Source organism: Bos grunniens, chromosome 18, assembly GCF_055505025.1.
Source record: "Bos grunniens cultivar Pamir isolate PY7600 chromosome 18, Bosgru_T2T1.0, whole genome shotgun sequence".
Classification (NCBI taxonomy): Eukaryota; Metazoa; Chordata; class Mammalia; order Artiodactyla; family Bovidae; genus Bos; species Bos grunniens.
Window position 1 is genome coordinate 54,615,935 of NC_141182.1, and position 24,819 is coordinate 54,640,753.

Consider the following 24,819-nt stretch of genomic DNA (forward strand, 5'->3'; position numbering starts at 1 on the left):
AATTGATAGCATATGCTTTTTATTGTTCCTTAATGTGGACACAGCATCTCCTGTGTGCCAGGCGCTATTGTACGTGTGTATTTTATTTTATTTTTTAATTTTACAATATTGTATTGGTTTTGCCATATATCAACATGAATCCGCCACAGGTATACACGTGTTCCCCATCCTGAACCCTCCTCCCTCCTCCCTCCCCGTAGTGCATGTGCATTTTAAATCTCTTCATCCATTTAACGTTCATAGCTAAAATGTCCATTTCACAGATGAGGAAGTTGAGGCTCAGAAGGGTTGAGGCCCGAGAAGCTCGTCAATGGGGAAGCTAGAATATGTACGCTATTGCTCTGGCTCTCAAATCCATGTTCTCAGACTCTATGCTACGCTGGGAGGGAGGTTAGGAACCACTATGCTCAAAATCTTCCCATTTTATTTATTATTATTGTTTGTTAAGCTTTCGGCCAAGTTGTGCAGCTTGCAGGATCTTAGACTCCTGACCCAGGATCGAACCTCGAAGCTCAGAAGTGAAAGCGCAGTATTCTAACCGTTGAACCACCAGGGACGTCCCCCAAATCTTCCCATTTTAAAGAGGGAAAAGAGAGGCCCACAGAGCGGATAGGACTTGTTGTGTTTTGTCTGCCTCTGAGGCCTCGGGCCCTGTGCTGGGCACCCTTGGCCTTTTACTGGAGGCTGTGACCTTGAGCTGGCTCCCTCAGAACGTGGGAGGCGGGAGGCATACTGGTCTTCAAGGCTCTGCAGAGGGCAGAAGGGAGGGGAGGGGCTGAGCTGGAGTCCGGGAGTGGGTGGGGGTAGTGGGCTGTGGGGACTTGGTGGGGAAGACCTCAGAGGGCCCTTCTGGGACAGCCAGTCTAGGCCGAGACCCCCAGACCCCAAAGGTCAAGCCACATGTAGATCTGGTTTCCAGGAAGCTGGTGACATGGAGATTGGTGCTGGGGACACTGGGTCAGCTCCCACCCACCTTTGCCCGCTGCCTGGTAATTTTGGGATGCGTGAGTCATGGGAAGAATCCAGGACAGACGCCAGCGGCAATAGGAAAAGGCCAATCCTGTTTTTCCTTGCTTAAGAGCGTCGGCTGGGACCTGTGAGGTGACAGTGCCCGGCGGAGTCCCCTAGGAGCTCCGGGAACTGGCTTGCAGGAATTCACTAGCTCACAGACGTTCGGGGAGAGACTTCAGAACACCCGGGTCTTGGCTGTCAGCCTGGATCTTGCCCCCCGCCGTGGCATCTGGCCCAACTGGGGACCCTTCCTTAAGAGATGGTAAGGATGGAGGGAAGAAGGGAGGGGGGCATTTTCCCAATCCTGGTTATATAGACTCATTATTTTCAGCATCTGGGAATCAGAACTAGAATTTCAGGAGTGGAGTCTTAATACCATCGCAATGGAATCTGATTCAAAATCCCAGACTCTTGGAATTTACTCAGGCAGGTCAACAGAAAGCTTCTGTTGAGGGAATCCCATATATTAATATTACACACTCAGGTGGGCTTCCTTGGTAACTCATTTGGTAAAAAAAATCCTCCTGCTATGCAGGAGACCCCAGTTCAATTTCTGGGCTGGGAAGATCCCCTGAAGAAGAGTTAGGCTACCCACTCCAGTGTTCTTGGGCTTCCCTGGTGGCTCAGTGGGTAAAGAATCTGCCTGCCGTGCAGGAGACCTGGGTTTGATCCCTGGATTGGGAAGATCCCTTGGAGGAGGGCTTGGCAGCCCACTCCAGTATTGTCGTCTGGAGAATCGCCATAGACAGAGGAGCCTGGCAGCTGCAGTCCATGGGGTCGCCAAGAACCGGACACGACTGAGTGACTAAGCATACAAGCACACACACAGGTATAAATGTAGAAATATAATTTATTTGGTGTATAAAATCAGAAGATAATAATACTACCCATGATGCTCCTTAAATGTCCTTTAGTCTGTGGCTGGTTAATAAGCACGACACACCCAGCCTGTGGATTGATTTTGACCTTATTGTGAAGAAAGGAGTTGATTTGTGTCCAGATAGGGAAAGTAAATCTGAGACACATTAAATGGAAAAGATTAAGCAATGGCACAGGGAGTGTTTGGATTTCTGTTTAATATGTTAAAAGGGAAATACCATTGACTGAGTTGCTTACACAGGGAAAACTCAGATTTGAACCAGGAAGACCTGGGAAGGGTGGAGTCTCGGGGTGGCGGGAGAGGGTACATGTGGATCTGGGACCAAGTGGCCAATGCATGTCTAACGCTCACGGTGGACGAGCTCAGCTCTTCATGCCTATTAAGTTGATGAATTCTCCTAACACCCTCTAAGGTGAGTCTATTGTTCTCATTTTTGCAGACGAGGAAGCTGAGACACAGAGAGGTTTGGTGGTTTGCCCAAAGCCACACAACTGGTGAGGGCTTGAATTTTCATTCTGTTGAAATGCAGATTCCGATTTGGTAGGTCTGGGGATGGGCCTGAGATTCTACACTTCTTTTTTTTTTTTGGCCACGCTGTATAGCGTGTGTGGGATCTTAGTTCCCCAACCAGGGATTGAACTCTTGCCCCCTGCGGAAGAACTGGGGAGTCTTAACCATGGAACCAGAGGAAGTCCTGAGGTTTGAATTTTTAAAGCCTGCACATGGCTTCATGTTAGAGATGACAATAATATGAAAGTGAAGTGCTAAACTTCACACACAATGGCTTGGCCTTTTAGTAGCTACTTGGCATGGAGGAGGGGGAAGGGGAGTGCCCCAACTTCCCTTCTGCCCTTCCTGTTGTGTCAACTCCAGCTGATGCCCTGCGGAGGGCCAGTCAGCCCAAAAGAGTCAGCAGAGAGCCGCAGTGTCAGGTTATTATGACATCATGCGGACGAGTCTATTTTCTACCTGAGCCCTTGATCTGTGCCACAAGCTTTACACATATCGACTGATCAAAGCCTCCCCAAAGTGGTGAGGTAGGCTCATCTCCGTGACTAGCTTCTCAGATGAGGAAACCCAGAGAGAGAGCCGGCCGAAACTGTGCACTCAAGAGTCGGAGAGGCCGGGTCTGCTCAGGGTCACTGGCTGTCCGGCCTTCCAACTCTCCCAAACCTAAGACTTTTGGATGGTGATGTTCTAGGGCCTGGAGTTTCAGAGTGGGACTAACTAACACAGTTTGAAATTCAGCTCTGTTACTTGCTTAGCTGAGCCACCTTCGGTAAGTTTCTTAATTTCTCTATGGCCTCAGTTTTCTTGTCTGCAGAATGGGTCTAACAATGGTGTGAAAATCAGAGGGTTGTTATAAGGACTAAATGATATAATATGTAAAGGGGCTTGGAGCGATGCCTGGCACAGAACACAAAGTACTCGCTAGATGGTGCTTAATAGTAATAATAATGAAAGGGGATTTCCTGATGGCTCAGATGGTAAAGAGTCTGCCTGCAACACGGGAGACCTGGGTTGTAGTAGCAGTTATGATTCACATTCTATGGTAGACAATGTTATTTCTCTGCTCAGCACCTTCCCATGGCTCCCGTCTCATGCAGAATAAAAGATGAAGAGCTTACAGCACCTATGTGGGCACTGATACCTCTGTTTTTACCTCCCATCTATTCCACAGGAGATGGAGTTCTAACGTGTACCATCATGTTCCCGCCTTAGGGTATTTGCACTGGCTCTTTCCTCTGCCTGGGATTCACTTCTCTCAGATCACCACACAGCTCCCTCCCCACCTCCTTTCTTGTTCCTGTTGTTCAGTCCGTGTCCGACTCTTTTCGACCCCATGGACTGCAGCTCACCAGGCTTTCTTGTCCTTCACTATCTCCCAGAGTCTGTTCAAACTCATGTCCATTGAGTCGATGATGTCATCCAACCATCTCGTCCTCAGTTCCCCCACCCCCCACCTTCTCCTCCTGCCCTCTATCCCCTCCTTTGTGGTTTTGCTCAAATGTCACCTTTTCAGAGAGGCCTTCCTTGACTCCTCATTTAAAGTTCAACTATAAGGAATTAAAAATTCCTTGTAATGCAGGAGACCTGGGTTCGATCCTTGGGTTGAGAAGATCCCCTGGAGAAGGGAAGGGCAGCCCACTCCAGTATTATTGCCTGGAGAATTCCAAGGACAGAGGAGCCTGAAGGGCTACATGCCATCTATGGGGTCGCACTGAGTCGGACACGACTGAATGATTAACACTTTCACATTCACTTTCATCTTGATGAATATTCAAGTTCCAATAGTTTAGATTCTAGAGTTCCAGTCTGCTAACTGGCTAGTGGTCAATGCTCTAGAGCTTCACTAGTCACGTGTAGCTATTTAAATCAATGAAAATGAAATAAGATAGAAAGTTTAGTTTCTCAGTCACCCTGGCTCCCATTTCAAATACCACAGATATGGACTATTTCCATCAACATTGAAAGTTCGATTGGACAGGGCTGGTCTAGAATGCCAAGCAATAAATGCCTAGCTAGCTACTAAATTCTAAGAATTTAGTATTTTGGAATTCTAAGATTTTTAGCATGTTGGAATTCTAACATGGTAATATTCTGGTAATAAGCTGGGGCTCTAACACTAACATTTTAGAATTCCAAGATTCTAATGTGCTGGAGTTCTTTTTTTCTTATAGCTTTATTTATTTATTTTGATTGTGTTCAGTCTTTGTTGCTATGCAGGTTTTTCTCTAGGGGCTACTTTTCAGTTTGGGGGCCCCGGCTTCTCATTGCAGTGGCTTCTCTTGTTGCGGATCACGGGCTCAGTAATTGTGGCTTCTGGGCTTTAGAGCACAGACAGGCTCAGTAATTGTGGAGCACGGGATTTGTTGCTCCGTGGCATGTGAGACCAGGGATCAAACCCGTGTCTCCTGCATTGGCAGGTGGATTCGTTACCACTGAGCCACCAGGGAAGCCCTGCACTGGAGTTCTAATGTTGTCCTGTCCTGGTTTCTGAGATGCTAAGGGGCTGGTGTTCCTATCCACTAGGATTCTGAGGGCCTGACAGTTTTCGTCTCTAAGTTTTCACACCATTGCTCGCCTTCCCAGGTGTCTGCAGCCTGAATGGAGAACAATTCTCTCGGCAATGAGTATGGGGATTACAGCGACCTTCCGGATCTCCCGGTGGACTGCGCTGATGGCTCCTGCATGTCCATTGACCTCCTCCATGCGACCCCACTCCTGCTGTATGCCGCCGTCTTCCTGGTGGGGGTGCCGGGCAACGCCATGATGGCCTGGGTGACCTGGAAAGAGGCCCGCCAGAGGGTCAGTGCCATCTGGTTCCTCCAACTGGCCGTAGCGGACCTGCTCTGCTGTCTGTCTCTCCCCATCCTGGCAGTGTCGGTCGCCCACAAGGGCCATTGGCTGTACGGGGCAGTGGGCTGCCGGACCCTGCCCTCTGTCATCCTGCTCTCCATGTATGCCAGCGTCCTCCTCCTGGCCACTCTCAGCACGGACCTCTGCCTGCTGGCCCTCAGGCCCATCTGGTGGGGGACAGCTGGGCGGGTGTGCAGGGTGCGGGCAGCCTGTGGGGCATGCTGGGGGCTGGCCCTGCTGCTCACCGTGCCCTCGGCCATCTACCGCCGGCTGCATCAGGAGCATTTCCCACACCGGCTGGAGTGTGTGGTGGACTATGGTGGCTCGACCGTGGCCGAGAACTCAGTGATGGCCACCCGGTTTATTTTTGGCTTCCTGGGGCCGCTGGTGGTTGTGGTCGTCTGCCACAGTGCCCTCCTGTGTCGTGCTACCCGACGCCGCTGGCCACTGGGCCTGGCCGTTGTGGTGGGGTTTTTTGTCTGCTGGGCCCCCTACCACACGCTGGGACTGGTACTCACCATGGCGGCCCCACACTCCACCCTCCTGGCCCAGGCCCTGCGGGCTGAACCCTTGGTGGTGGGCCTGGCCCTTGCTCACAGTTGCCTCAATCCCATGCTTTTCCTCTATTTTGGGCAGGCTCAACTCCGCCAGTCTCTGCCAGCCGCATGTCGCTGGGCCCTAAAGGAGCCACAGAGCGAGGATGAAAGTATGGTCAGCAAGAAATCGACTAGCCACGACCTGGTCTCAGAGATGGAAGTGTAGGCTAGGGGGAAATCGGTTTCTATCCTTCTATCCCATTTTGCAAGATGGGCTTCAGGCATAGCTGGATCCAGGAGCTTAATGATATTGTCATTTGTTCTTTTATTCATTCAACAAACATTTGTTATGCCCCTGCCATGTGCAGTGCAGATATAAAACATTTCCATCATTGCAGGAAGTTCTACTGGACAAGGTTGCTCTAGAATATCACCTGTTCAGATCTTTGAAATCACATAGTAGTGATACCCTCTTAACTCCAGGACAGCACTTTACACACAGTTTCTCCTTTAAGGTAATTCTTACAACAACCCAGAGGTCGTTTTCCCAAGATCGCACAACAAGGAAATTATAGAGCTGAGATTGGATCCCATGTTTACCTGACCCTAGTATCCATGCTCTTGATCATTGAAAATTTCCTTCAATGCCTTCTTCAAATAGTCTCCTCCCTGGGGAACAGAACATTTTGTTCTCCAAGTTCTGGAACAAAATTTCCCAGCTAACCTGTAAGTTTTCCAAGGACAACATCTGGGCTAGTTTAATTTCTGTCTCGCCTCCACCCTTCCCAAACTTTAAAAAGAGCCAGACTATGTTTGTGTACACCCTATTTTCTTCCAACTAGATTGTGAGCTACCCAATGATGGGGATCTTTTTGTTAAAAAAAAAATCTGATACAGGGACACGTCTTAGGTCAACAACACATATTTTATTTTTTGATATTTTATTCAGCATTCTCATGGAGAAGGGAATGGCAACCCACTCCAGTATTCTTACCTGGGAAATCCCATGGACAGAGGACAGAGGAGCCTGGCAGGCTACAGTTCACGGGGTCACAAGAGTTGGACATAACTTAAGAAACTAAACCACCAGAATTCTCATGCATGATCCAAAATTGCCTTATCAAATGAATCCTGTCCTGGGACAATTTATATAACTTCATGAAAAGTTGGAAGAAATCTTGCTGTTAATCCATTGGGGCCAGGTGCCATTTAGGAGAGTTCTTTGTACATTTGTAAACAGTCTTTTGTATTTTTTGAAATTTGTTTTCCTTTCTTATTGCATCAGTGTTACTTCTTGTTAAAAAATAATTAATTTCATGAAAGCTTTTAGAGTCTTTCTCAGCAATTTTCCATAGAAGTCCTTTGATCATGAAAAATAACCTTGTTTTTGGTTTGTTGTAACTTCCTCCTTTTGTTCTTAAGTTTGTTCTTTGGTTTTTGTTTATTTTTAGCATGAATGTATCAAGTTCTTTAGGTTTCCAATTAGAATGTTTCCCAAGAACTAGTTTCAAGTTTTCTACTCAATCCTTAGCATTGGTAGTTTGTTATTTTCTTCCTAACTTCATATTTGTTGCTTGCTTTCTCCCATTTTCATTTTTAAAAAAAATTGTAGTTCTCTTTTGTACGTTTTAAGCAGATGTTAGTCAATTTCTTCCCCTTCTTCTTTTGATCATGACACAAGAATTGGCCTCTCGATGTTCTAATTGCTTCCTAAGGATTCAATAGTTACATACAACTTACCACTTGACATTCCAACTCATTGTAGAATAAATAATTTAATATGCTCAAAACGGAAGTATGGATTTTCTCTTTCAGCCATCCTCCTGCTTCTTTTCCATCCCAATTGATGGCAACTCTATTTCCAGGCGCTCAGGCAAAGAACCTCGGGCCACCTCTGTTTCTCTCATATTCACAGTTCATGACCAGTTTATCAGCCAATCCCTGCAGATTCTATTTTAAAATATCAATTTTCTCCACCATCATCCTGGTCCAGCCATCTATCGTGGCAGCCTCCCCCTTGGTCCCCTCTTCTTATCTTGAATCCCTGGAGGCTGTTCCCCACATGGGAGCCAGAGGACTCTGTTAAAATCTAAGTCACATGGAACTCTGCCCATTGACTCCACCTCACTCAGATTGGAAGCCAAAGTCCACACTTGTATCCTCCTCCTCTCTCCCACCTCATTCCCTATTGTTTTCCAACCTTCATCCAACTACACAAGCCTGCTTGCTGACCCTTGAACCCTCCAAGTTATGTGGTCATCTCAGTCTTTGCCTCTGTTGCTTCCTCTACCTTGAATGCTCTGGCCAAGGGATCCCCATGGCTTGCAACACTGTTTTTAGCTCTTTGCCTAAATGTTACTTTCTGGGAGATGTCTTCTCTGACTGTCACTGGACCAAATAGCATCACTCCTTGTCCCTTCCGTGCTTTGTTTTACACCATAGAAAATGCAGTTCTGCTTGACATTCTATATATTTATTTTAATCTACGTGTCTGTCTCCCTCACCAAAATATAAACTCCTTCGTTTTGTTCATTTCTGTACCCTCAGTACCTAGAACTGATTCTAGAAATGAAAGCTTCTTAACCATGATGCTATCCAAAGGAAAAAGGAGAATGATGCGAAGGATATAAAAAATGAAAGATTTAACATTTATCAAGCGCCTATATGTATAATAGTGAAAAAAGTTTAGCTACCTTATGTATGCATACTTTTGCATTTGTTTTTCCCAACAATCTTGAAAAGTAGGCATTATCCTCGTTTTATAAATAGGGAAACTGAGGCTCAGTGCCGCAATGACTGACCCATCTAGGACTAAAGAGGAGTCACTTTTCTCCTTCAAGTAGTCACTCATTCAACATTCACCGACTATCTAATCCCTGTGTTTGTCTCTGGAGAATCTAGGACCTTCAAGACAGAAAGCTTGGAAGTTGAATTGTATTATTCATTAATGAGCTGATAGGGTGAATTATACATGAATAGATTACATTAATGATTGTGAATTATAATACATCAATGTAAAGACCCTGATGCTGGGAAAGACTGAAGGCAGGAGGAGAAGGGGACGACAGAGGACAAGATGGTTGGCTGGCATAACTGACTCGATGGACATGAGTTTGAGCAAGCTCCGGGAGTTGGTGATGGACAGGGAAGACTGGCGTGCTGCTCATGGGGTCGCAAAGAGTAGGCCAACGACTGAGCAACTGAACGGAACTGAACACATCCATGTATTAATAATTAATACATTAATAATAATAACTAAATCACGGGGGGGGGGTTTTGATAGTGTCTGGGCTCAGGCCAGCGTCCTATTTTGGCTAAACCCCTGCGTCCGGGCGACCCACAGATACAATTAGCTGTTCAGAGGCAGGATAGACCAATTTGCCACCGTCACGCCTCCACTGGCCCCCAGAGGGCGCAGCGTCACCCGAAGCTCCGCCCAAAGCGAGGCGGGGCCTGATCATTCTGTACGCAGGCGCACAGTGAGCCTTGGGCTCTCGCAGCTGCTCATTGGTTCCTCTTTCCGCCTCGGGGGCTGGGCTGGGCCGTGAGAATGGCGTGCGCAGGCGCAGGACCGGCTTCGGGCGCGTGAGCGGTCCTGGGGACCGGAAGTTGAGGCGATCTCGGCGGGTAGCGAGGTGAGGGGGGCGGGGCGGCTGCGTGGGGCGGTGGTGGCGGCGACTGGAGCTCGATCGGGATCGGGAACAGCTTGGGAGCGGGCTGAGGGGAACGGGGAGACCCCGAGATGAGGCAAGGTGTTGGAGGAAGCCGGGCAGCCGGGAGAAGCAGATAGAGATGGAGCCTGAGCGTTGCTAAGAGAACTGAGGGTCAGAGAGGTTGACAGAAATGGAGGCACAAAAAGGAGTTTCGAGAAACTGAGGGACTGAGAGACGGGGAGGTTGAGACGAGGAGAGAAGCTGAAAACTGGAGAGATCGAGGGCGAGAGACTAATGGACCCGACGGAGAGAGGCTCACACGGTCCACGAGAGAAGTGTGATCGCACCGTGTACTTGGGAGATGGAAAGAAACGTAGAACGATGAGAGTGGAAACTAGAGTTTTGAGAAAAGTGTACATATTTGTGTGTGTGATGTATATGTATGCATGTAACTATATATGAGTGATGTAGTGTCTGATGTGTGTCAGCCCTAAGTAAATGTTGGCTATTATTAGAGCTTCAAACTAGGTGACAGAATTTTAGATGGAGAAATGGAGAGTCAGTGATGGAGAGAGAAGAAAACGGAGAGTCACACACACACACACAAAATTCAAACAAAATGAGAGATGAAAAACTGAAGAGGAGGAGTGGAGTCAAATGGAGAAAGACAGTTGGAGAGAAAATCAGAGTGAAAAACAGATCAGGGTGGGAGAGAATCAGAGAAATGAAGAGTTGGGACCAGTCAAGGAGAGGGAAGAGAGGTAAGGGTGGTGAGCAAGATGGACCAGAAAAAAGAGACCTGAAGATGGAGAGCCAGAGAAGAGAGATGGGGAAGTAGAGAAAATCTCTAAAAGCCTTGAGCCTAGGAAGTACAGGCCAAGAGATGGTCAGAGGCACAGTAAGAGAGAAACTAGTCAAGCCAAGAAGTCCAAAAGATAGCCTAAGACTAGACACCTTGAGAGCCATAAGGATGCCCTCATTCTGACCCACATACATACGTAAGGCAGTTAGCAGCCTGGGAGGAATGTTCCCCTCCGTTTCATTGTCCCTGTCTTTTTCTGAGACTCACTGGCCCAGCATGGCAGCATTTTCAAGGCCTTTTCCTTTTTGTTCCCTGCTAGAAAAGAAATTCCCTCTGAAGGTGCTATGGTATCACCCAGCCCACCTGCTTACCAGGAAGTGGTGGGCACTCCCCACAAGGCTACTCTTTTATGGGTACAGCTCTGCCAGTCCACAGGTTCTTCAACTGGCTCTTGCCTGGCTTTGATAAACCCTTAACTGGCTCTGATAACTCCCAGGGTTGGTCTGGGTCTCTCTGAGACTAGAGATAGAACCTCTGAACTCTGTTCTGTGATGGCCCTTAGAGACTGAAGGCTGAGGAGGAGAAAGCATTGCTAATAAACCAAGGGGAACTGTGGCCTTTTGAGTGTAAAATTCTTTCCAGGTTGTATGCCTGTGGTTCCTCGCACTGTTTTCTCTGTCAGTCATCATGGAGAGAAAGCACTGGGCTTGTATGTCAGTTACTGTTTCGCTTCTCTGTGTCAGGCTAGGTAATAAACGTTGCAGTGTTTTGAGATGGGGATTGTTCCCATTTTTCAGATGAAGAAAACCTCAGAGGAGTTAATTTGCACGTGGACGCCTATCTGGTAAATGATAAAGCTGAGGCTGAAATTCAGATCTGCCTGACTGTGAAGTCTTTACCATGGAAGGCTCGGGACCCTTTTGTCAATTTTTTTTCATTAATTTTTTTTGTTGTTTTGGCTATGCTACACGGCATGTGGGATTTTTAGTTCCCGGGTCAGGAGTCGAACCTGTGCTCCCTGCATTGGAAGCATGGAGGCTCAACCACTTGACTGCAGGGGAAGTCCCTTAGGACCCTTTGAAGATCATAAACTCCTTTAAGAATCTGAGTGATGGGCTTCGCTCCAGAAAATAGCATATACAAGGGGATGTGCTTCATTGGTTAGGAGTTTACGCAGCTAAGAAACCAGGCCTTAAGCAAATGGACTTAGCGGTGAAATGGACTTTTGGAAGGAACTCAAGCACTGAATGGCGTTGCCAAGCTTCTCCCCTGTCCCTCTTCCACTTCTGTCCTTGTGGTTGCTTGGTGACCATCCTTGTGTGTGCCTCCTTGTGCCCACATGCAGTCTTTTCTGTAGGAAAGATTTCTAGGAAAAGACTATTTAAGACGTGCTACAAACAGCTCCCTGCTTATATCATCCTTGCTTAGCCAACAGTAGATAAGCTTTTCTGTGCTAACAGCCTAGTGTAAATTCCTGGGAAGGGCCCTGACTGCCTCTCCTTGGGTCACATGTCTACTCCTCAGACCAGTCACTGGTTAAAGGGGGAGTGGGATACCATGATTGGCCAGGCCTTTGTCACTTGCCCAATCAATAGGAGTTCTGGGACTTATAGGCAGTGGAAACCATGTAGATTTCAAGAAGGGCTACTCTCCCAAGGAGAGTGCATTTGTTTTTCAGGAAAAAAAAAAAAAAAAAAGCGGGAAGTGCCAGGCAGGCAAAAACAAACCATGCAACACTTGCAAAATCAGGCACTGAATTCCAGAGGGTTTCCGGGGATCCTGAAACTCAGTAGACCACGCCTCTCATGTTGTTGTGTCTCATGACCAAGTTCTGCTATTGGCTGGCCATGTGACCTACATTCCTTCAGGTCCAAAATCCCCTTCTTGGGGATCCTTCCCTGACTCCCAGGCATGGTCAAGGAAGGCTCCTGCAGCCCCCGGGCTTCCTTTCTTGCTGCCCCCATCTCTGGATTGTCAAGAGTCTGGTGGCAGGACCCCCTGTGGGCACTCAGTGTGGTCTTACCCATTGCTGTCCCTTCCCCTAGTCCAGTGCTTGCAAAACAGCAGGCTGTCAGTAAATGTGTCTAATAAATGACTGTCTTCTGTTTTTTCCCGCAAACATCCAGGGCCTGCAGCCCCAGGATGAACTTGTGTCCATCCCAGAGGTCACCACAGGAGTTGTGAGGTGCCCTGTGCGTCACCAGCCTGACCCAGGCCGCAGGCCATTTGCTCTGCCAACTCCTGTGTCGATCCTGTAGCACCACTGAAGAGGAGATTAGCTCTTGGAGGAGAAAGTGCTGCCTTCTTGCCGGCACTGGCCTCTCACTGCAGCAAGTGGGGAATGTCCGAGAATATTTGGTCTAGGGGCTCAGAACTGAGGCCGGTTTTGTGACAGCCCTGGGATTGGCCACGGCATGCCGCCTCCCAGAACAAGGGAGGGCAGGGGTCCCTGGGACCGACCCCGGGCTCCCAGTCCTGAAGCGGCCCCAGAGAAATGGAACTGGAATTGTCCCGAGACACGGCGCCTCTTTGAGGATGCCTTCTTTGGCGATGAGGATTATATCCGGCAGGGTTCTGAGGAGTGTCAGAAGTTTTGGACATTCTTTGAACGCTTGCAGAGGTTCCAGAATCTCAAGACCACCAGGAAGGAGGAGAAAGATGCCAGGCAGCCCAAGCACAGCCACCCAGCACTGGCCGACTTGCCTCGTGCCTACGACCCTCGCTACCGCATCAACCTCTCCGTCCTCGGCCCGGACGCTCGGGACTCTCGGGGGCCGGGCAGGCGCCTGCCCCTGGAGAGAGTGTCCGAGTTCCGCCAAGCCCTGTTGCACTACCTGGACTTCTGCCAGAAGCAGGCGTTTGGGCGACTGGCCAAACTGCAGCGGGAGCGGGCGGCACTGCCCATTGCCCAGTACAGGCACCGCATCCTGCAGATGCTGAAGGAGCATCAGGTGGTGGTGGTGGCGGGCGACACGGGCTGCGGCAAGTCCACCCAGGTGCCCCAGTACCTGCTGGCCGCCGGCTGCAGTCACGTGGCCTGCACCCAGCCCCGGCGAATCGCCTGCATCTCACTGGCCAAGCGCGTTGGCTTCGAGAGCCTCAGTCAGTACGGCTCACAGGTGAGTGGGGCAGAACAGGCTTCCAGGTTTTCTCACATAACCTCACGGGATAAGTTAATATCAGTGAAGTTACGAAAACACTACCCTTGTACCTGGCAATGCTTCTCCTAGAAATTTTTTTATAGATTGGCCTGGATATGGTCCAAATGACAAAGGCGCTAACGGTAGCCAGTTTAGTACTGTAAAAAAAATTGGAAATGCCTAAATGTTTATCAGTCTTTCTCTAGGCAGTCAGAAAAAAAAGAATGAGGATGTTTCTTACTAATGATATCTAGGGTTCTAATCCTGGCTCGACCACTTAAAAATTGTTATTGAGACTTCCCTGGCAGTCCAGTGGTTCAGAATCCACCTTCCAACGCAGGGGACTTGGGTTCTATCAGGGTCAAGGAACTAAGATCCCACATGCTATGGGGCAACTAAGCCTAAGTGCCCTGACTAGAGAAACACATCTGAAATCGAGGTGTGTACGATGTGAGGTAAGGGTTAAGATATGTTTCCTTTCAATAACATTTTTTAGCCTGTTTACTTTGGATGACTGGCTTCAGTTTCTCCATCTGTGAGATGAGGATAATAATAGTGCTTACATTGTGTGGTGGTTGTGAGGATGAAATGAGTTGATATACATAAAGATTTAAAGTACTTCCTGGTACTTAGAAGGGACTCAGAGAAAGGTTAATCGTTACTATTGTAATTAATTAGTATCATACATCAGGCTCCATGCCAAATACTTCATGTGCATTAGCGCATGTAATTCTCAGGGCATCTAGAAGGAAAAAATATGTCTCTGGGATGGAATTGCCCAAAGTCGGCAGCACTAAGTGGCAGAGGTGACATTCGAACCCAAGCCTGTTGGTCTCCGGGCTCTAATGTGGGACACTTGCTCAGGTTTTTGATATGGGGAGGGTCAGAGGCTACAGGACAGGCCCAGTGTCCTCTCTGACCACCCCCTCCCACCCCCCACCCCCAGGTCGGCTACCAGATTCGTTTTGAGAGCACTCGCTCGGCGGCCACGAAGATCGTGTTCCTGACGGTGGGGCTGCTCCTCCGGCAGATGCAGCGGGAGCCCAGCCTGCCCCAGTACCAGGTGCTGATCGTGGACGAGGTGCATGAGCGGCACCTCCACAACGACTTCCTCCTGGGGGTCCTCCAGCGCCTGCTGCCCCAGCGGCCCGACCTCAAGGTTGTCCTCATGTCGGCCACCATCAACATCTCGCTCTTCTCCAGCTACTTCAGCAACGCCCCCGTGGTGCAGGTGCCGGGGCGGCTCTTCCCCATCACGGTCAGTGCTGCCCACGCCTCCCGCCGCCCCCCACCCCACCCCCCAAGCCCCAGACTCCCCACCCGGTCCCTGGCCAACCTGGACATGTCGCTTCGCTTCTCTCCTTCTCTGTTCCCCATCTCTTTAATTAATGACCTTCTCTCTCTTTTTAAAGTTTTTCTGTATTTATTTTGTGGCTGCTGCACTGTTGCAGCATTGCATGAGCTTCTCATTGCGAGGCTTCTCTTGTTGCGGAGCACAGGCTCTACAGCTCGGACTCAGTAGCTGAGGCGCATGGACTTAGTGGCTCTGTGGCATGTGGGATCATCCCGGACCAGGGACTGAATCCATGTCCCCTGCATGGACAGGCAGATTCTTATCCACTGTACCACCAGGGAAGCTGCTATTTTCTGGGCATTTGCAGTGTCCTAGGGAGAGTGCTAACTGCTTGTTAGAGGAGAGCCCAAAATTTAAAGGCTCAAATAACACAGAAATTTTTCTTATTTAACAGAATAGAACCAACTTGTCCAGGCTGGTCCAGATTGATGAGCAGTTCTGTTGCACATGGTCATTCAGGGACCCAGGCTCCTCCTTTCTCATCGCTTTACCATCTCACAGGGCAGGGTTTCTCAGACTCAGCACAGTTGGTATTTTGGGCTGGATAATTCTTGGTTGTGCCCTTCAGGGTGTTTATCAGCATCCCTCAGAAGTGGCAGGGCCAGGACTTAAATCCTGCTCACAGATAGATGTGGCACCGGGCCAGGTAGCTTCTGTTTGCCCTTCCAGATCTCCTGTGCCCTTCCCTACCTTCCTGTCTGCCCCGGCAGGCACTAACGGACCCCCCTCCACCCAGCTTCTCCTTGGCCAGTGGAAAAGGAGAGGCCGCCCCTTCCCTCGAGGTCTGCAGTGGGCTAAACCTCGAAGCTCCTTCCAGGACGCCTCTCCGCACAGTCCTCTCCTTTATGGTTTGATAACCGCTCCTTCCTCTTGTTCTTTGGGGCCAAGGCTTGATAACAGCTCTGAGGCTCCTCACGGCAGGAAATGCAGCGTTCCTTGTGGTTTCTGGATCTCAGTGCCCATCAATCTGTCTTCTAAGTAGTCATTAAAAACAGAGAGGGTGCTTTCAGAGAAGTGATTTTGAGGGTTTCAATTCCGACTCCACCCCTTAAAATTTTGTCATTGTTGGAGTTATACTCCAACTACAAAAGATTTATGTGTATCACAAGTGTATAGCTCAATTAATTTTCACGAATTAAATGTCTCAACGGGGACTTCACTGGCAGTCCAGTGGCTAAGACTCCGAGCTCCCAATGCTGGGGAGCCGTGTTCGATCCCTGGTCAGGGAACTAGATCCCACATGCCGCAACTAAGACCTGGCACAGCCAAATAAATAAAAAAAATTTTTCAGTTTTTATCACAAGAAAAAATTTTTAAAAATACTTGAATGGAGCCAGTATCTAGGTTAAAAGGCATGAAACATTACCAGCACCCCGGAAACCTCCCAGTTACCTTGATACTTTGTCCTTTTCTCACATCCTCTTCAAGCTGAATATTTGAGACAGTTTGTCCTCTGTCTGCTGCCTGGCTGGTCTGTCCTCTCCATCAGCCTGTGGCCTCCCCGCCCCGTGGTCACCTGGAGTGACCAGGTCTGCTCCTGCCTGGGGCTGTCTCCTCGCAGGTCGTGTACCAGCCGCAGGAGGCTGAGCCAACCACGTCCAAGTCAGAGAAGCTGGACCCGAGGCCCTTCCTCAGGGTGCTGGAGGCCATCGACAATAAGTACCCCCCCGAGGAGCGGGGCGACCTCCTGGTGTTCCTCAGCGGCATGGCAGAGATCAGCGCTGTGCTCGAGCCCGCCCAGGCCTACGCCAGCCACACCCAGCGCTGGGTGGTGCTGCCGCTGCACAGCGCCCTCTCTGTGGCCGACCAGGACAAGGTGCGGAGTGTAGCCGGGCGGAGCAGGGCAGGGGGCATCTCGCTGCATAGCCCAGGAGGAGGGGCTGGGGCGGCTGACACAGGACTGAGGCCACCCCACGACCCCGGGCTGTGGGCTGCAGAGACAGGCCGCTCACATCTTTCAGCTGGGGGAGGATCCTGCGGGGCGAGCTTCCTGATGAGGTGGGGGGCACTGGGGCTGGGCTTTGGCAGACAGGAGAAATTTTGAGTAAAGGAAGAGGAAGGAAGGCAGTCCAGGTTGGGGGAACTAGCTTGAGCAAAGGCCTGGACGGAGGAATCTGGGAGTCAGGTGTGGGGAAAGGTGAAGAGACTGCCTGCTTGGAATGGAAGGGTGCTGGGGGACAGGTCTCTGGGTCACTGTCGGTCTAACATATCACCCCAGGAGCTAGAGCATGGCCACTGTTACATTCATTGTCTTACACGTCTTACGTGGTGTCTGTCGGGCAGGAATCTGGGAGGAGCTTAGCTGGATGGTCTTGGCTCAGGGTCTCTCATGAGTCGTGGTCAGGTGTCAGCTGGGGCTGCTGTCATCTGAAGGCTTGACTGGGGCTGGAGGATTCTCTTCTGAGATGGAGCACTCACTTACATGGCTGGCTGTTGGTTGGGGGGCCTTTCTAGGGGGCTACTTGGGAGTTCTCACAATGTGATGGCCAGCTCTTCCCAAAAGACCAAAGTAGAAGCCATAGAATCTTTTATGAGGTAGCTGTGGAAATCACAAACCATCACCTCTGCCCTGTTCAAAGGAACAGTACCAGGTGAGGCTGTGAATCCCGCGAGGTAAGACTGCCCCGGCCATCCTGGAGGCTGCCTGCCATAATCACCTCCAGGAGAGTCCCTTAGGTCACATGTGGTTGTTTAGTGATTAAAGAAATAACCTTTGAGGGACCTCCCTGGTGGTTGGGTCCCGAGGTTAAGGCTCCATGCTTCCACTGCAGGGGACACAGGTTCCACCCCTGGTTGGGGAACCAAGAGCCCACATGCTGTGGGGTGCAGCCGTAAAAGTAAAAAACAAAACCAAAACACAGCCAAAAAGTTAAAAAAAAAAAGAAGAAAGAAAAGGAAGAAATAACATTTGAGCACTTCCTAGTGCTTCTCTTGCACCAGGGGGCCCCTTTGGGACACGGTGGGGGCTTCCCCTCAAGCTGCTGGTCTGCTGGGGGCCGGATGGGCATGTAATCAACGATTCTACAAGTAGTAGAGGAAAGCCTCGGATATTCTGAGAGCAGAGTCTTGGTGGATTCAGGAAAGGCTCCCTGGGGGAAGGGACTTTGCAAATGGAGACCTGAGAAAGCCCCGTTCTGGGACGGGGGGCAGGAAAACGCATGTGCCGGCTAAAGTGTGTGGAGCACTTGTTTTGTGCTGGGCAGTGTCTGAACCACCCTGTCTGCCGGGTCCTGTGTCCCCATTTGACAGCTGCAGAAACTGAGGCATAGGCACTCAGGCAGAGTCACGTGACTGGCAGAGCCAGGCTGTAGAACTTGGTAATTTGGTATCAGAGCCCATGCTCCGAACCATCTGTTGGCAGACTTTCTGTGAAGAGGGTGGAATCTTCAGGTTTTATGGGCATGTGGTCTTTGTCACAACTACCCTGCTACAAAGCAGCTGTAGACTCACCAGGTGAGGCTGTGCTCTGTTAAGTTTGATTCACAAAAACAGGTCACAGAGTGGATTTGGCGCACAGGCTGTAGTTGCTGACTCTTAACCACTCTTAACCACTGTGCCTGACTGTCTTTTGGGTCCATGAGAAGGGCTTGTGCAAAGGGCCTGGGATGAGAGAAAGACAGGGCAGCTGGGAAACTACACGCAGAGTGGCTGGGTCCAGATGGTGAGGGGGAAGTCATGGGACCAGGGAGGTGCACAGGGTAGACCACCAGGGGCCTGGAAGACCCACTGCAGGCCTGGACTTTGTCCTGAGGGCACGGGGAGATCTTGGGAGGGTTCTGAGCAAGGTGGCGGGCAGTTCTGTTTGCTTTAGCAGATCCCTCTGTTGCATGTGAAGGCTGGATGGGAGGGGTGAGACCAGAGACCAGGGAGGAAGCTGGAGCGGGATCTGGGTGGGAAAGAATAGGCATGGACCGAGGCAGGGGCTGTGGCTTTGGGGATATTCAAGGGGATCGGCTGTGGCTGGATGGGTGAGGAGAGATGAACACCCAAAATGGCCCAGGTTCTGTCCCCAGTGATGCAGTAGATGAGGAGATGGGGGCCCAAGGAGGAAAGGGTTTGGTAGAAGGTGCTTAGGCTGTTTGAGACGTATGACTGAGGTCCCATGGGAGATCCACGAGGCCCCCAGACACAGGGGTCAGTGAGTGCCATGTTAGTTGTGCAAAGAGCCTGGGTGGGGTAGGACAAAGACAAGGCCCCAAGGCCACCTCTTTACCGCCCCCCAGGTATTCGACGTGGCCCCCCCTGGAGTCCGGAAATGCATCCTCTCCACCAACATCGCTGAGACCTCAGTCACCATTGACGGGATCCGCTTCGTGGTGGATTCTGGTAAGGGTGCCCCCTGGCTTCCCCCAGGACCTGGCGAGGTGTGGGGTTGGAGATGTGCGTGTGTAGTGAGGGAGCTCACACAGAGGCAGGGAGGTTGGTAGTGTTTGGGGCCGTGGAGAGTGGTGGCATCTTAGTCTCGTTCAGGCCGTCCAAGCTTGCCCCTGCCTCAGGGCCTTTGCACTTACTGTTGTCTCTGCTGAGAGCTGTCTTTCCCCCAGATATCCACACGGCTCACTCCCTCACCTCATTTCAGGACCTGTGCAAATGTCTCCCCAGTAGAGAAGCCCACCTTGTCCACGTTATCTAAGTGATCTCCTTTCACTGTCACCTCCCTCATGAGGCTTTATTTTTCTTCATAGTGTGGGGCATTATATTTTATATCCCAGCTAGACTCTTTTCTGAAAAGTCAGCATAGCTTAGTGGTGAGGAGACACTGGAACCAGCCTGGCCAGGTACCTTGCTGGCTGTGTGACCAAGGTCTGACAATCTCAGTGGGTCATTTTGTTCACTTGTAAATAATAATAATAAATAATAAAGTAATAATAGCACCTCCTTCAGGTTGTGAGGATTAGAAGACCTAATACGCTTGGGGGCTGAGGCCAGTACCTGGCACAGGGTGAACAAATGCTCAGTAAATGTTAGCAGTTACCTTACTGTATTGAATCTGGTACCATTGATGAGAAAAGGAAATGGCAAACCACTCTAGTATCCTTGCCTGGAAAATCCTATAGATAGGACCCTGGTGGGCTTCAGTCCATGGGGTTGCAAAGAATTGGGCTTGAGTAGCGACTAACACACACATAATTTTATGTACTGTTAGAAAATGCTGTCTGTTAATCAATGACATGTCACTAATTTTAAGGTGCATTCCATTTTGAGAGACAAAAAAGTATGAAAAAAGCGTAGTCTTGAACTGATGAAATCTGGTGTTTTGTTCAGCCCCGTGAATGAAGGGACTTTGTTTTGTTCACAGCTGTGTCCCTACTTCATAGTCCAGTGCCTGGCACCTGTGTGTGTGTGCTTAGTCGCTCAGTCATGTCTGACTCTTTGCAACCGCTTGGACTGTAGCCCTCCAGGCTCCTCTGTTCATGGGGATTCTCCAGGCAAGAATATTGGAGTGGGTTGCCATGCCCTCCTCCAGGGGATCTTCCCAACCCAGGTCTCCTGCATTGCAGGTGGATTCTTTACCATCTAAGCCATCAGGGAAGCCTGGCACCTAGTAGGTATTAATAAAATTTGTTGGACGACTGAATCTCTGAATAAAGAAAGGCATGAAGAAGTAAATGAAAAGATGCATGAATGAAGAAACTGAAGAATACATTAACAGAATGGTAGAGTGGGGCCCAAACTAAGCCCTGGGATAGTGTTACTAGAAGAGTCCTAAGTGAGGTGTTGGTCGAGGCCCAGGCATGTGGAGGGCCCACATGGGTCCTGCACACACCTTCCCTTCCCTTCCTGCTCCCCTTCTGCCCACCCAGGGAAGGTGAAGGAGATGAGCTACGACCCACAGGCCAAACTGCAGCGGCTGCAGGAGTTCTGGATCAGTCAGGCCAGTGCCGAGCAGCGTAAGGGCCGGGCGGGCCGCACGGGCCCCGGCGTCTGCTTCCGCCTCTATGCTGAATCGGACTATGATGCCTTCGCCCCCTACCCGGTCCCGGAGATTCGGAGGGTCGCCCTGGATGCATTGGTGCTTCAGGTAATGCAGGGGCGGAGAGGAGGCTGAATCCTGAGTGCTGGTGCCAGAGAGGAATCCAGGAGATATTTAGACAGGGTTTCAGGGTCAGGAAGGGGAGGGTGGGCCACGCCACAGAGGGGAACTCATTCCTTCCAAATGTCAGATCCCACGATGGGGTGGGAACTGTTCCCCCCAGTCCACAGGGTCATGGGAAGAAACTGGTGACTCAAGCAGAATGTTTTCAGCTGTAACAGAAAACCCACGAGGAAGTGGCTTTTTACTTTTTTTTAGGAAGTGGTTTTTAAAACTGGGGTTTCTCAATATGCTTTATGTCATGGCTTGTATCTCAGTAGTTAGTTTTGCTTAGACTAGGCTGCTGTGATGAATAGACCCACTTACATAACAGCCAGCACAGCAGAATGTCAGTCCTTGGATTGGTTTCCTTTATTCCTATTAATAAAGGAATATTATTAAATATTATTATTAAATAAAGCAGTTTCCTTTATTCAGAGGTGTTTAGTCACTAAGTCATGTCTGACTCTTGCTACCCTGTGGACTGTAGCCCACCAGGCTCCTCTGTCCATGGGATTTCTGAGGCAAGAATACTGGAGAGGGTTCCCACTTCCTTCTCCAGGGGATCTTCCCAACCCAGGGATTGAACCTGCGCCTCCTACACTGGCAGGTGGATTCTTTACAGCTGAGCCACTGGGGAAACGCTTATTCAGAAACCCAGGCCTTTTCCCTCTTGTGGCTCCATCATCCCTCCAGGGCCTTCATCATTTGTATCAGCCTGTGAGGGGGACAGAGCGTGGGACTTGGGTTTGGGAGGGTGAGGGTGGGTCCGCAAGTGATGTGCCTCCCTTCCACTCACCCCGGTGAGAACTCACGGCCCTGTCTCACTGCAGGGGAGGCTGGGAAGTGTAGTCCTGTGCTCAGGAAGAAGCAGAGAAGGACAGTGGGCGGCATGTGCCATGGGCTCAAGTGACTTGAACCAGCCCCCTTCCTAAGGGTGATGCACACTGATGGGTCTGTATTTGTTTGATTTCCTTTGGAAAAAGTGCCAGTTCTGACCCACTTCTTGGAGTTCCTGACTCATATAACCTGCTGTTTGAAAAATATTGGCTTGAACAAAATTTCACATAATGAGAAGTCTTGAGATAAGGAGGTTACAGCCTTGGTTGTTTAAATCGATTGGTGATGTCATGCAGGACCAGGTTTTATTTTTTGAATTTATGTATTTATTTATAATTTTTATTTTGGGGCTGTGCCTCGTGGCATGTGGAGTCTTAGCTCCCCAACCAGGGAGTGGACTTGTACCCCCTGCAATGGAGGCTTCCCTGGTGGCTCAGTTGGTAAAGAACCCACCTGCAATGCAGGAGACCCTGGTTCGATTCCTGGGCCAGGAAGATCCCCTGGAGAAGGGATAGCCTACTCATTCCAGTGTTTTTTGGCTTCCCTGGTGGCTGAGACAGTAAAGAATCCACCTGCAGTGCAGGACACCTGAGTTTGATCCCTGGGTTTTGAAGGTCCCCTGGAGGAGGGCATGGCAACCCACTCCAGTATTCTTGCCTGGAGAATCCTCATGGACAGAGGAGCCTGGTGGGCTACAGTCCATGGGTTCACAAAAAGTCAGACATGGCTGAGCGACTAAGTGCAGCACAGCCCCTGCAGTGGAAGCTCAGAGTCTTAACCACTGGACCACCAGGGTTTTTTCTAGCTTTCCAACCTCAGCTTAGCAGCAGCTCTCCTAATAACAGTGATGATGATGATGACCATGATAGAAAATAATTTCACCTCGTATTTCTCATGTGCTGGGCTCTGTTCTAAGTCATATATATGACTGTTTTGATCGTCACACAACCTCTGTGTAGTAAGTAAGCTTCTTCCAATTTATGGATGAGAAAAAGGATGCACAGAGAGGTAAGATACCTTGATCCATGTGGCACTCCTGGCAAGGGGCAGAGCCTGGACTCATCTGAGGCTCTCAGGCTCCAGAGCCTGCCTCATGAATGCACCTTCACTTTGGTAGCCACAGGTGGCACCTCCTCCTCCTTTACCTGTTTGGCAGCAGAAGCAATGAACTGCCCTTCTTTGTGGGTCTCATTTTTTTTTTAATAATTTTATTTTTATTTTTGGCTGTGCCAGGTCTTTGTTGCGGCATGAGCTTTTCTCTCGTTGTGGTGCTGGGGCTTCTTGCAGTGGCTTCTCTCGTTGCAGAGCAAGGGCTGTAGGGCTCTCGGCGTCAGTAGTTGGGGCTCCCGGGCTCTAGAGCGCAGGCTCAGTCGTCGTGGCTTAGTTGCTCTGGGGCAGGTGGGATCTTCCCGGACCAGGGATCGAGCCAGTGTCTCCTGCATTGGCAGTCAGGTTCTTTACCACTGAGCCACTAGGGAGGCCCCTGTGGGTCTTGTTTTTTTAAGGCCATGGGAACTTTTCCAGACACCCTGGCCGGTCTCCCATCCTGCCTTGTTGGTGCAACTGGGTCAGGTGTCCACTCTGTGACCTGTAATTGATCTGTAATTGTCCAGGAGGAAGGGAGGGCATTGCCTGACTGGATCAGAGCAATGATTTGCAGTCCCAGTTACATGTTGGAATCACTGGAGTGCCTAAAAAGTCAAAATCATCCGTGCTTTATCCCCCCACCCAGACCTCCTAATTTGAAGGTCTTTTGACAAGTGTCAGTGGTCTGCCAGACAGCACCAGGGCTCGGTAACCAGGGAGGATGGTGGGATGGCTGGTTGAGGGCTGGATGGCCTGCAACTTCTGGTGGCCTCCAGATCAGGGCCAGGGGAGAAGTCACTTCACCCAGAGACTTTGGCTGAGCCCCCAGCTCTCTGAGCTTTGTCCTTTCTCAGAGTCATGTGAGCCACCATGCCAGCCTTACCTTCATCCCCTCACCAGAGGGGTGCTGTTTCCCCTGAGCCGTGCCAGGTCTGGTGATGGGTACACATTTCACCTCTTCCTCCCCACGAGCCCCTCTGTGCCACTGAACTAATCAGGATGCTCTTGTTGAAAGCGAAAGAAACCCGACTGAAGCTGTTGTATTCAAAATAGGGGATTTTATGGATTTGTGAGTCCATGTTGGGGGAGGTGGGGCTTAGGAAAAATAAAGGGTTTCTCCGTCTGCTGTGGATTGGCTGATATCCAGGCAGTGGGAAAAACAACCTCAGCTGCTCTGGGCTTCCACCCTGGCCCCTCAGAACCAGAATGGGTGCAGGAGCTCCTCTCTCAGCTCCAGGTTGCAAAGTCCCAGGGAAGGATTCTGATTGGCCCAGCTCAGGTCACATGCTCAGCCCTTTGTCAGTTGCTGTGACCAGGGGCTGAGAAACCTCAAGTGGTCCAGCTTAGATCGTGTGCTTGTTCTGTGGCTAGGGTCTGGGAGAAGAGCTGCTTGGTGGACACACAGATAATGGCCCGCCTTGTCCACTTCTATACAGTGGGCCTCGACATTGGATGTATTTTTACAATTTATTTATTTATTTTTAATTGGAGGATGATTGCTTCACAATATTGTGTTGATTTCTGCCATATGCCAACATGAATCAGCCCTAGGTATACGTATGTCCCCTCCCTCTGGGCGTTTTAAAGTGTCACAGGTTTGTGATCCCCGAGTCCCCCAGTGTTCCCCAGTGGCTCCTGTGTTCCCCATTCCTGAGGGGGGGGGTTGACTGTCATTCCAGATGAAGAGCATGAGTGTGGGGGACCCCCGAACCTTCCCGTTCATCGAGCCCCCACCACCAACCAGCTTGGAGACAGCCATCCTCTACCTCCGGGACCAGGGTGCGCTGGACAGCTCAGAGGCCCTCACCCCCATTGGGTCCCTGCTGGCGCAGCTGCCAGTGGACGTCGTGATTGGTGAGGACCACCGCCACCCTGGGGGTGATCACTGAGGATCCTGAAAATGGGTGTGGGACGATGCTCACTCTCTGAGTTACCTGGAGGCAAGGGTGTTCTGTCTCTAGGCCCTGTCCACTCATTCACAAGTCCTCTGTGCCACACACAGTTCTAGCACCAGGGTTACAGCAGTAAACAAAACAGATGCTTCTTTCCTGTGCCCAGCCCAGCCCCAGCGTCACCCTGGTACC

General features: G+C 50.2%; 2 protein-coding genes across 16 annotated transcripts in view; both read left to right on the forward strand.

The window, feature by feature from the left end:
* The first annotated feature begins 1,103 nt into the window (after positions 1-1,103).
* On the forward strand, positions 1,104-7,577 carry C5AR2 (complement C5a receptor 2). 9 transcript variants are annotated; one of them, XM_086353329.1, is made up of 5 exons: positions 1,104-1,273; positions 1,666-1,840; positions 2,331-2,431; positions 3,573-3,614; positions 4,985-7,577. In XM_086353329.1, the coding sequence occupies exon 5, from the start codon at positions 5,000-5,002 to the stop codon at positions 6,011-6,013; it is 1,014 nt and encodes a 337-aa protein (XP_086209455.1). In that variant the 5' UTR covers positions 1,104-1,273; positions 1,666-1,840; positions 2,331-2,431; positions 3,573-3,614; positions 4,985-4,999; the 3' UTR covers positions 6,014-7,577. The 9 variants fall into 9 exon arrangements, with proteins under 9 accessions (XP_086209455.1, XP_086209456.1, XP_086209458.1 ...); XM_086353330.1 differs by having other exon boundaries at positions 2,331-2,385; XM_086353332.1 differs by lacking the exon at positions 3,573-3,614 and having other exon boundaries at positions 2,331-2,385.
* Positions 7,578-9,306: 1,729 nt separating this feature from the next.
* Positions 9,307-24,819, forward strand: part of DHX34 (DExH-box helicase 34) — a 28,493-nt gene continuing 12,980 nt past the window's right edge. For 5 of the 7 annotated variants that reach the window (XR_015146225.1, XR_015146226.1, XM_086353315.1 and 2 more), the window contains exons 1-7: positions 9,307-9,422; positions 12,369-13,361; positions 14,329-14,640; positions 16,298-16,552; positions 18,960-19,062; positions 20,541-20,758; positions 24,415-24,589. Coding sequence is in view for 5 of the 7 variants with exons in the window: in XM_086353315.1 (XP_086209441.1) it covers positions 12,657-13,361; positions 14,329-14,640; positions 16,298-16,552; positions 18,960-19,062; positions 20,541-20,758; positions 24,415-24,589 (1,768 nt within the window). In the remaining 2 variants the exon portion in view is untranslated. The other 2 variants (XM_086353316.1, XM_086353317.1) reach the window with 2 other exon arrangements.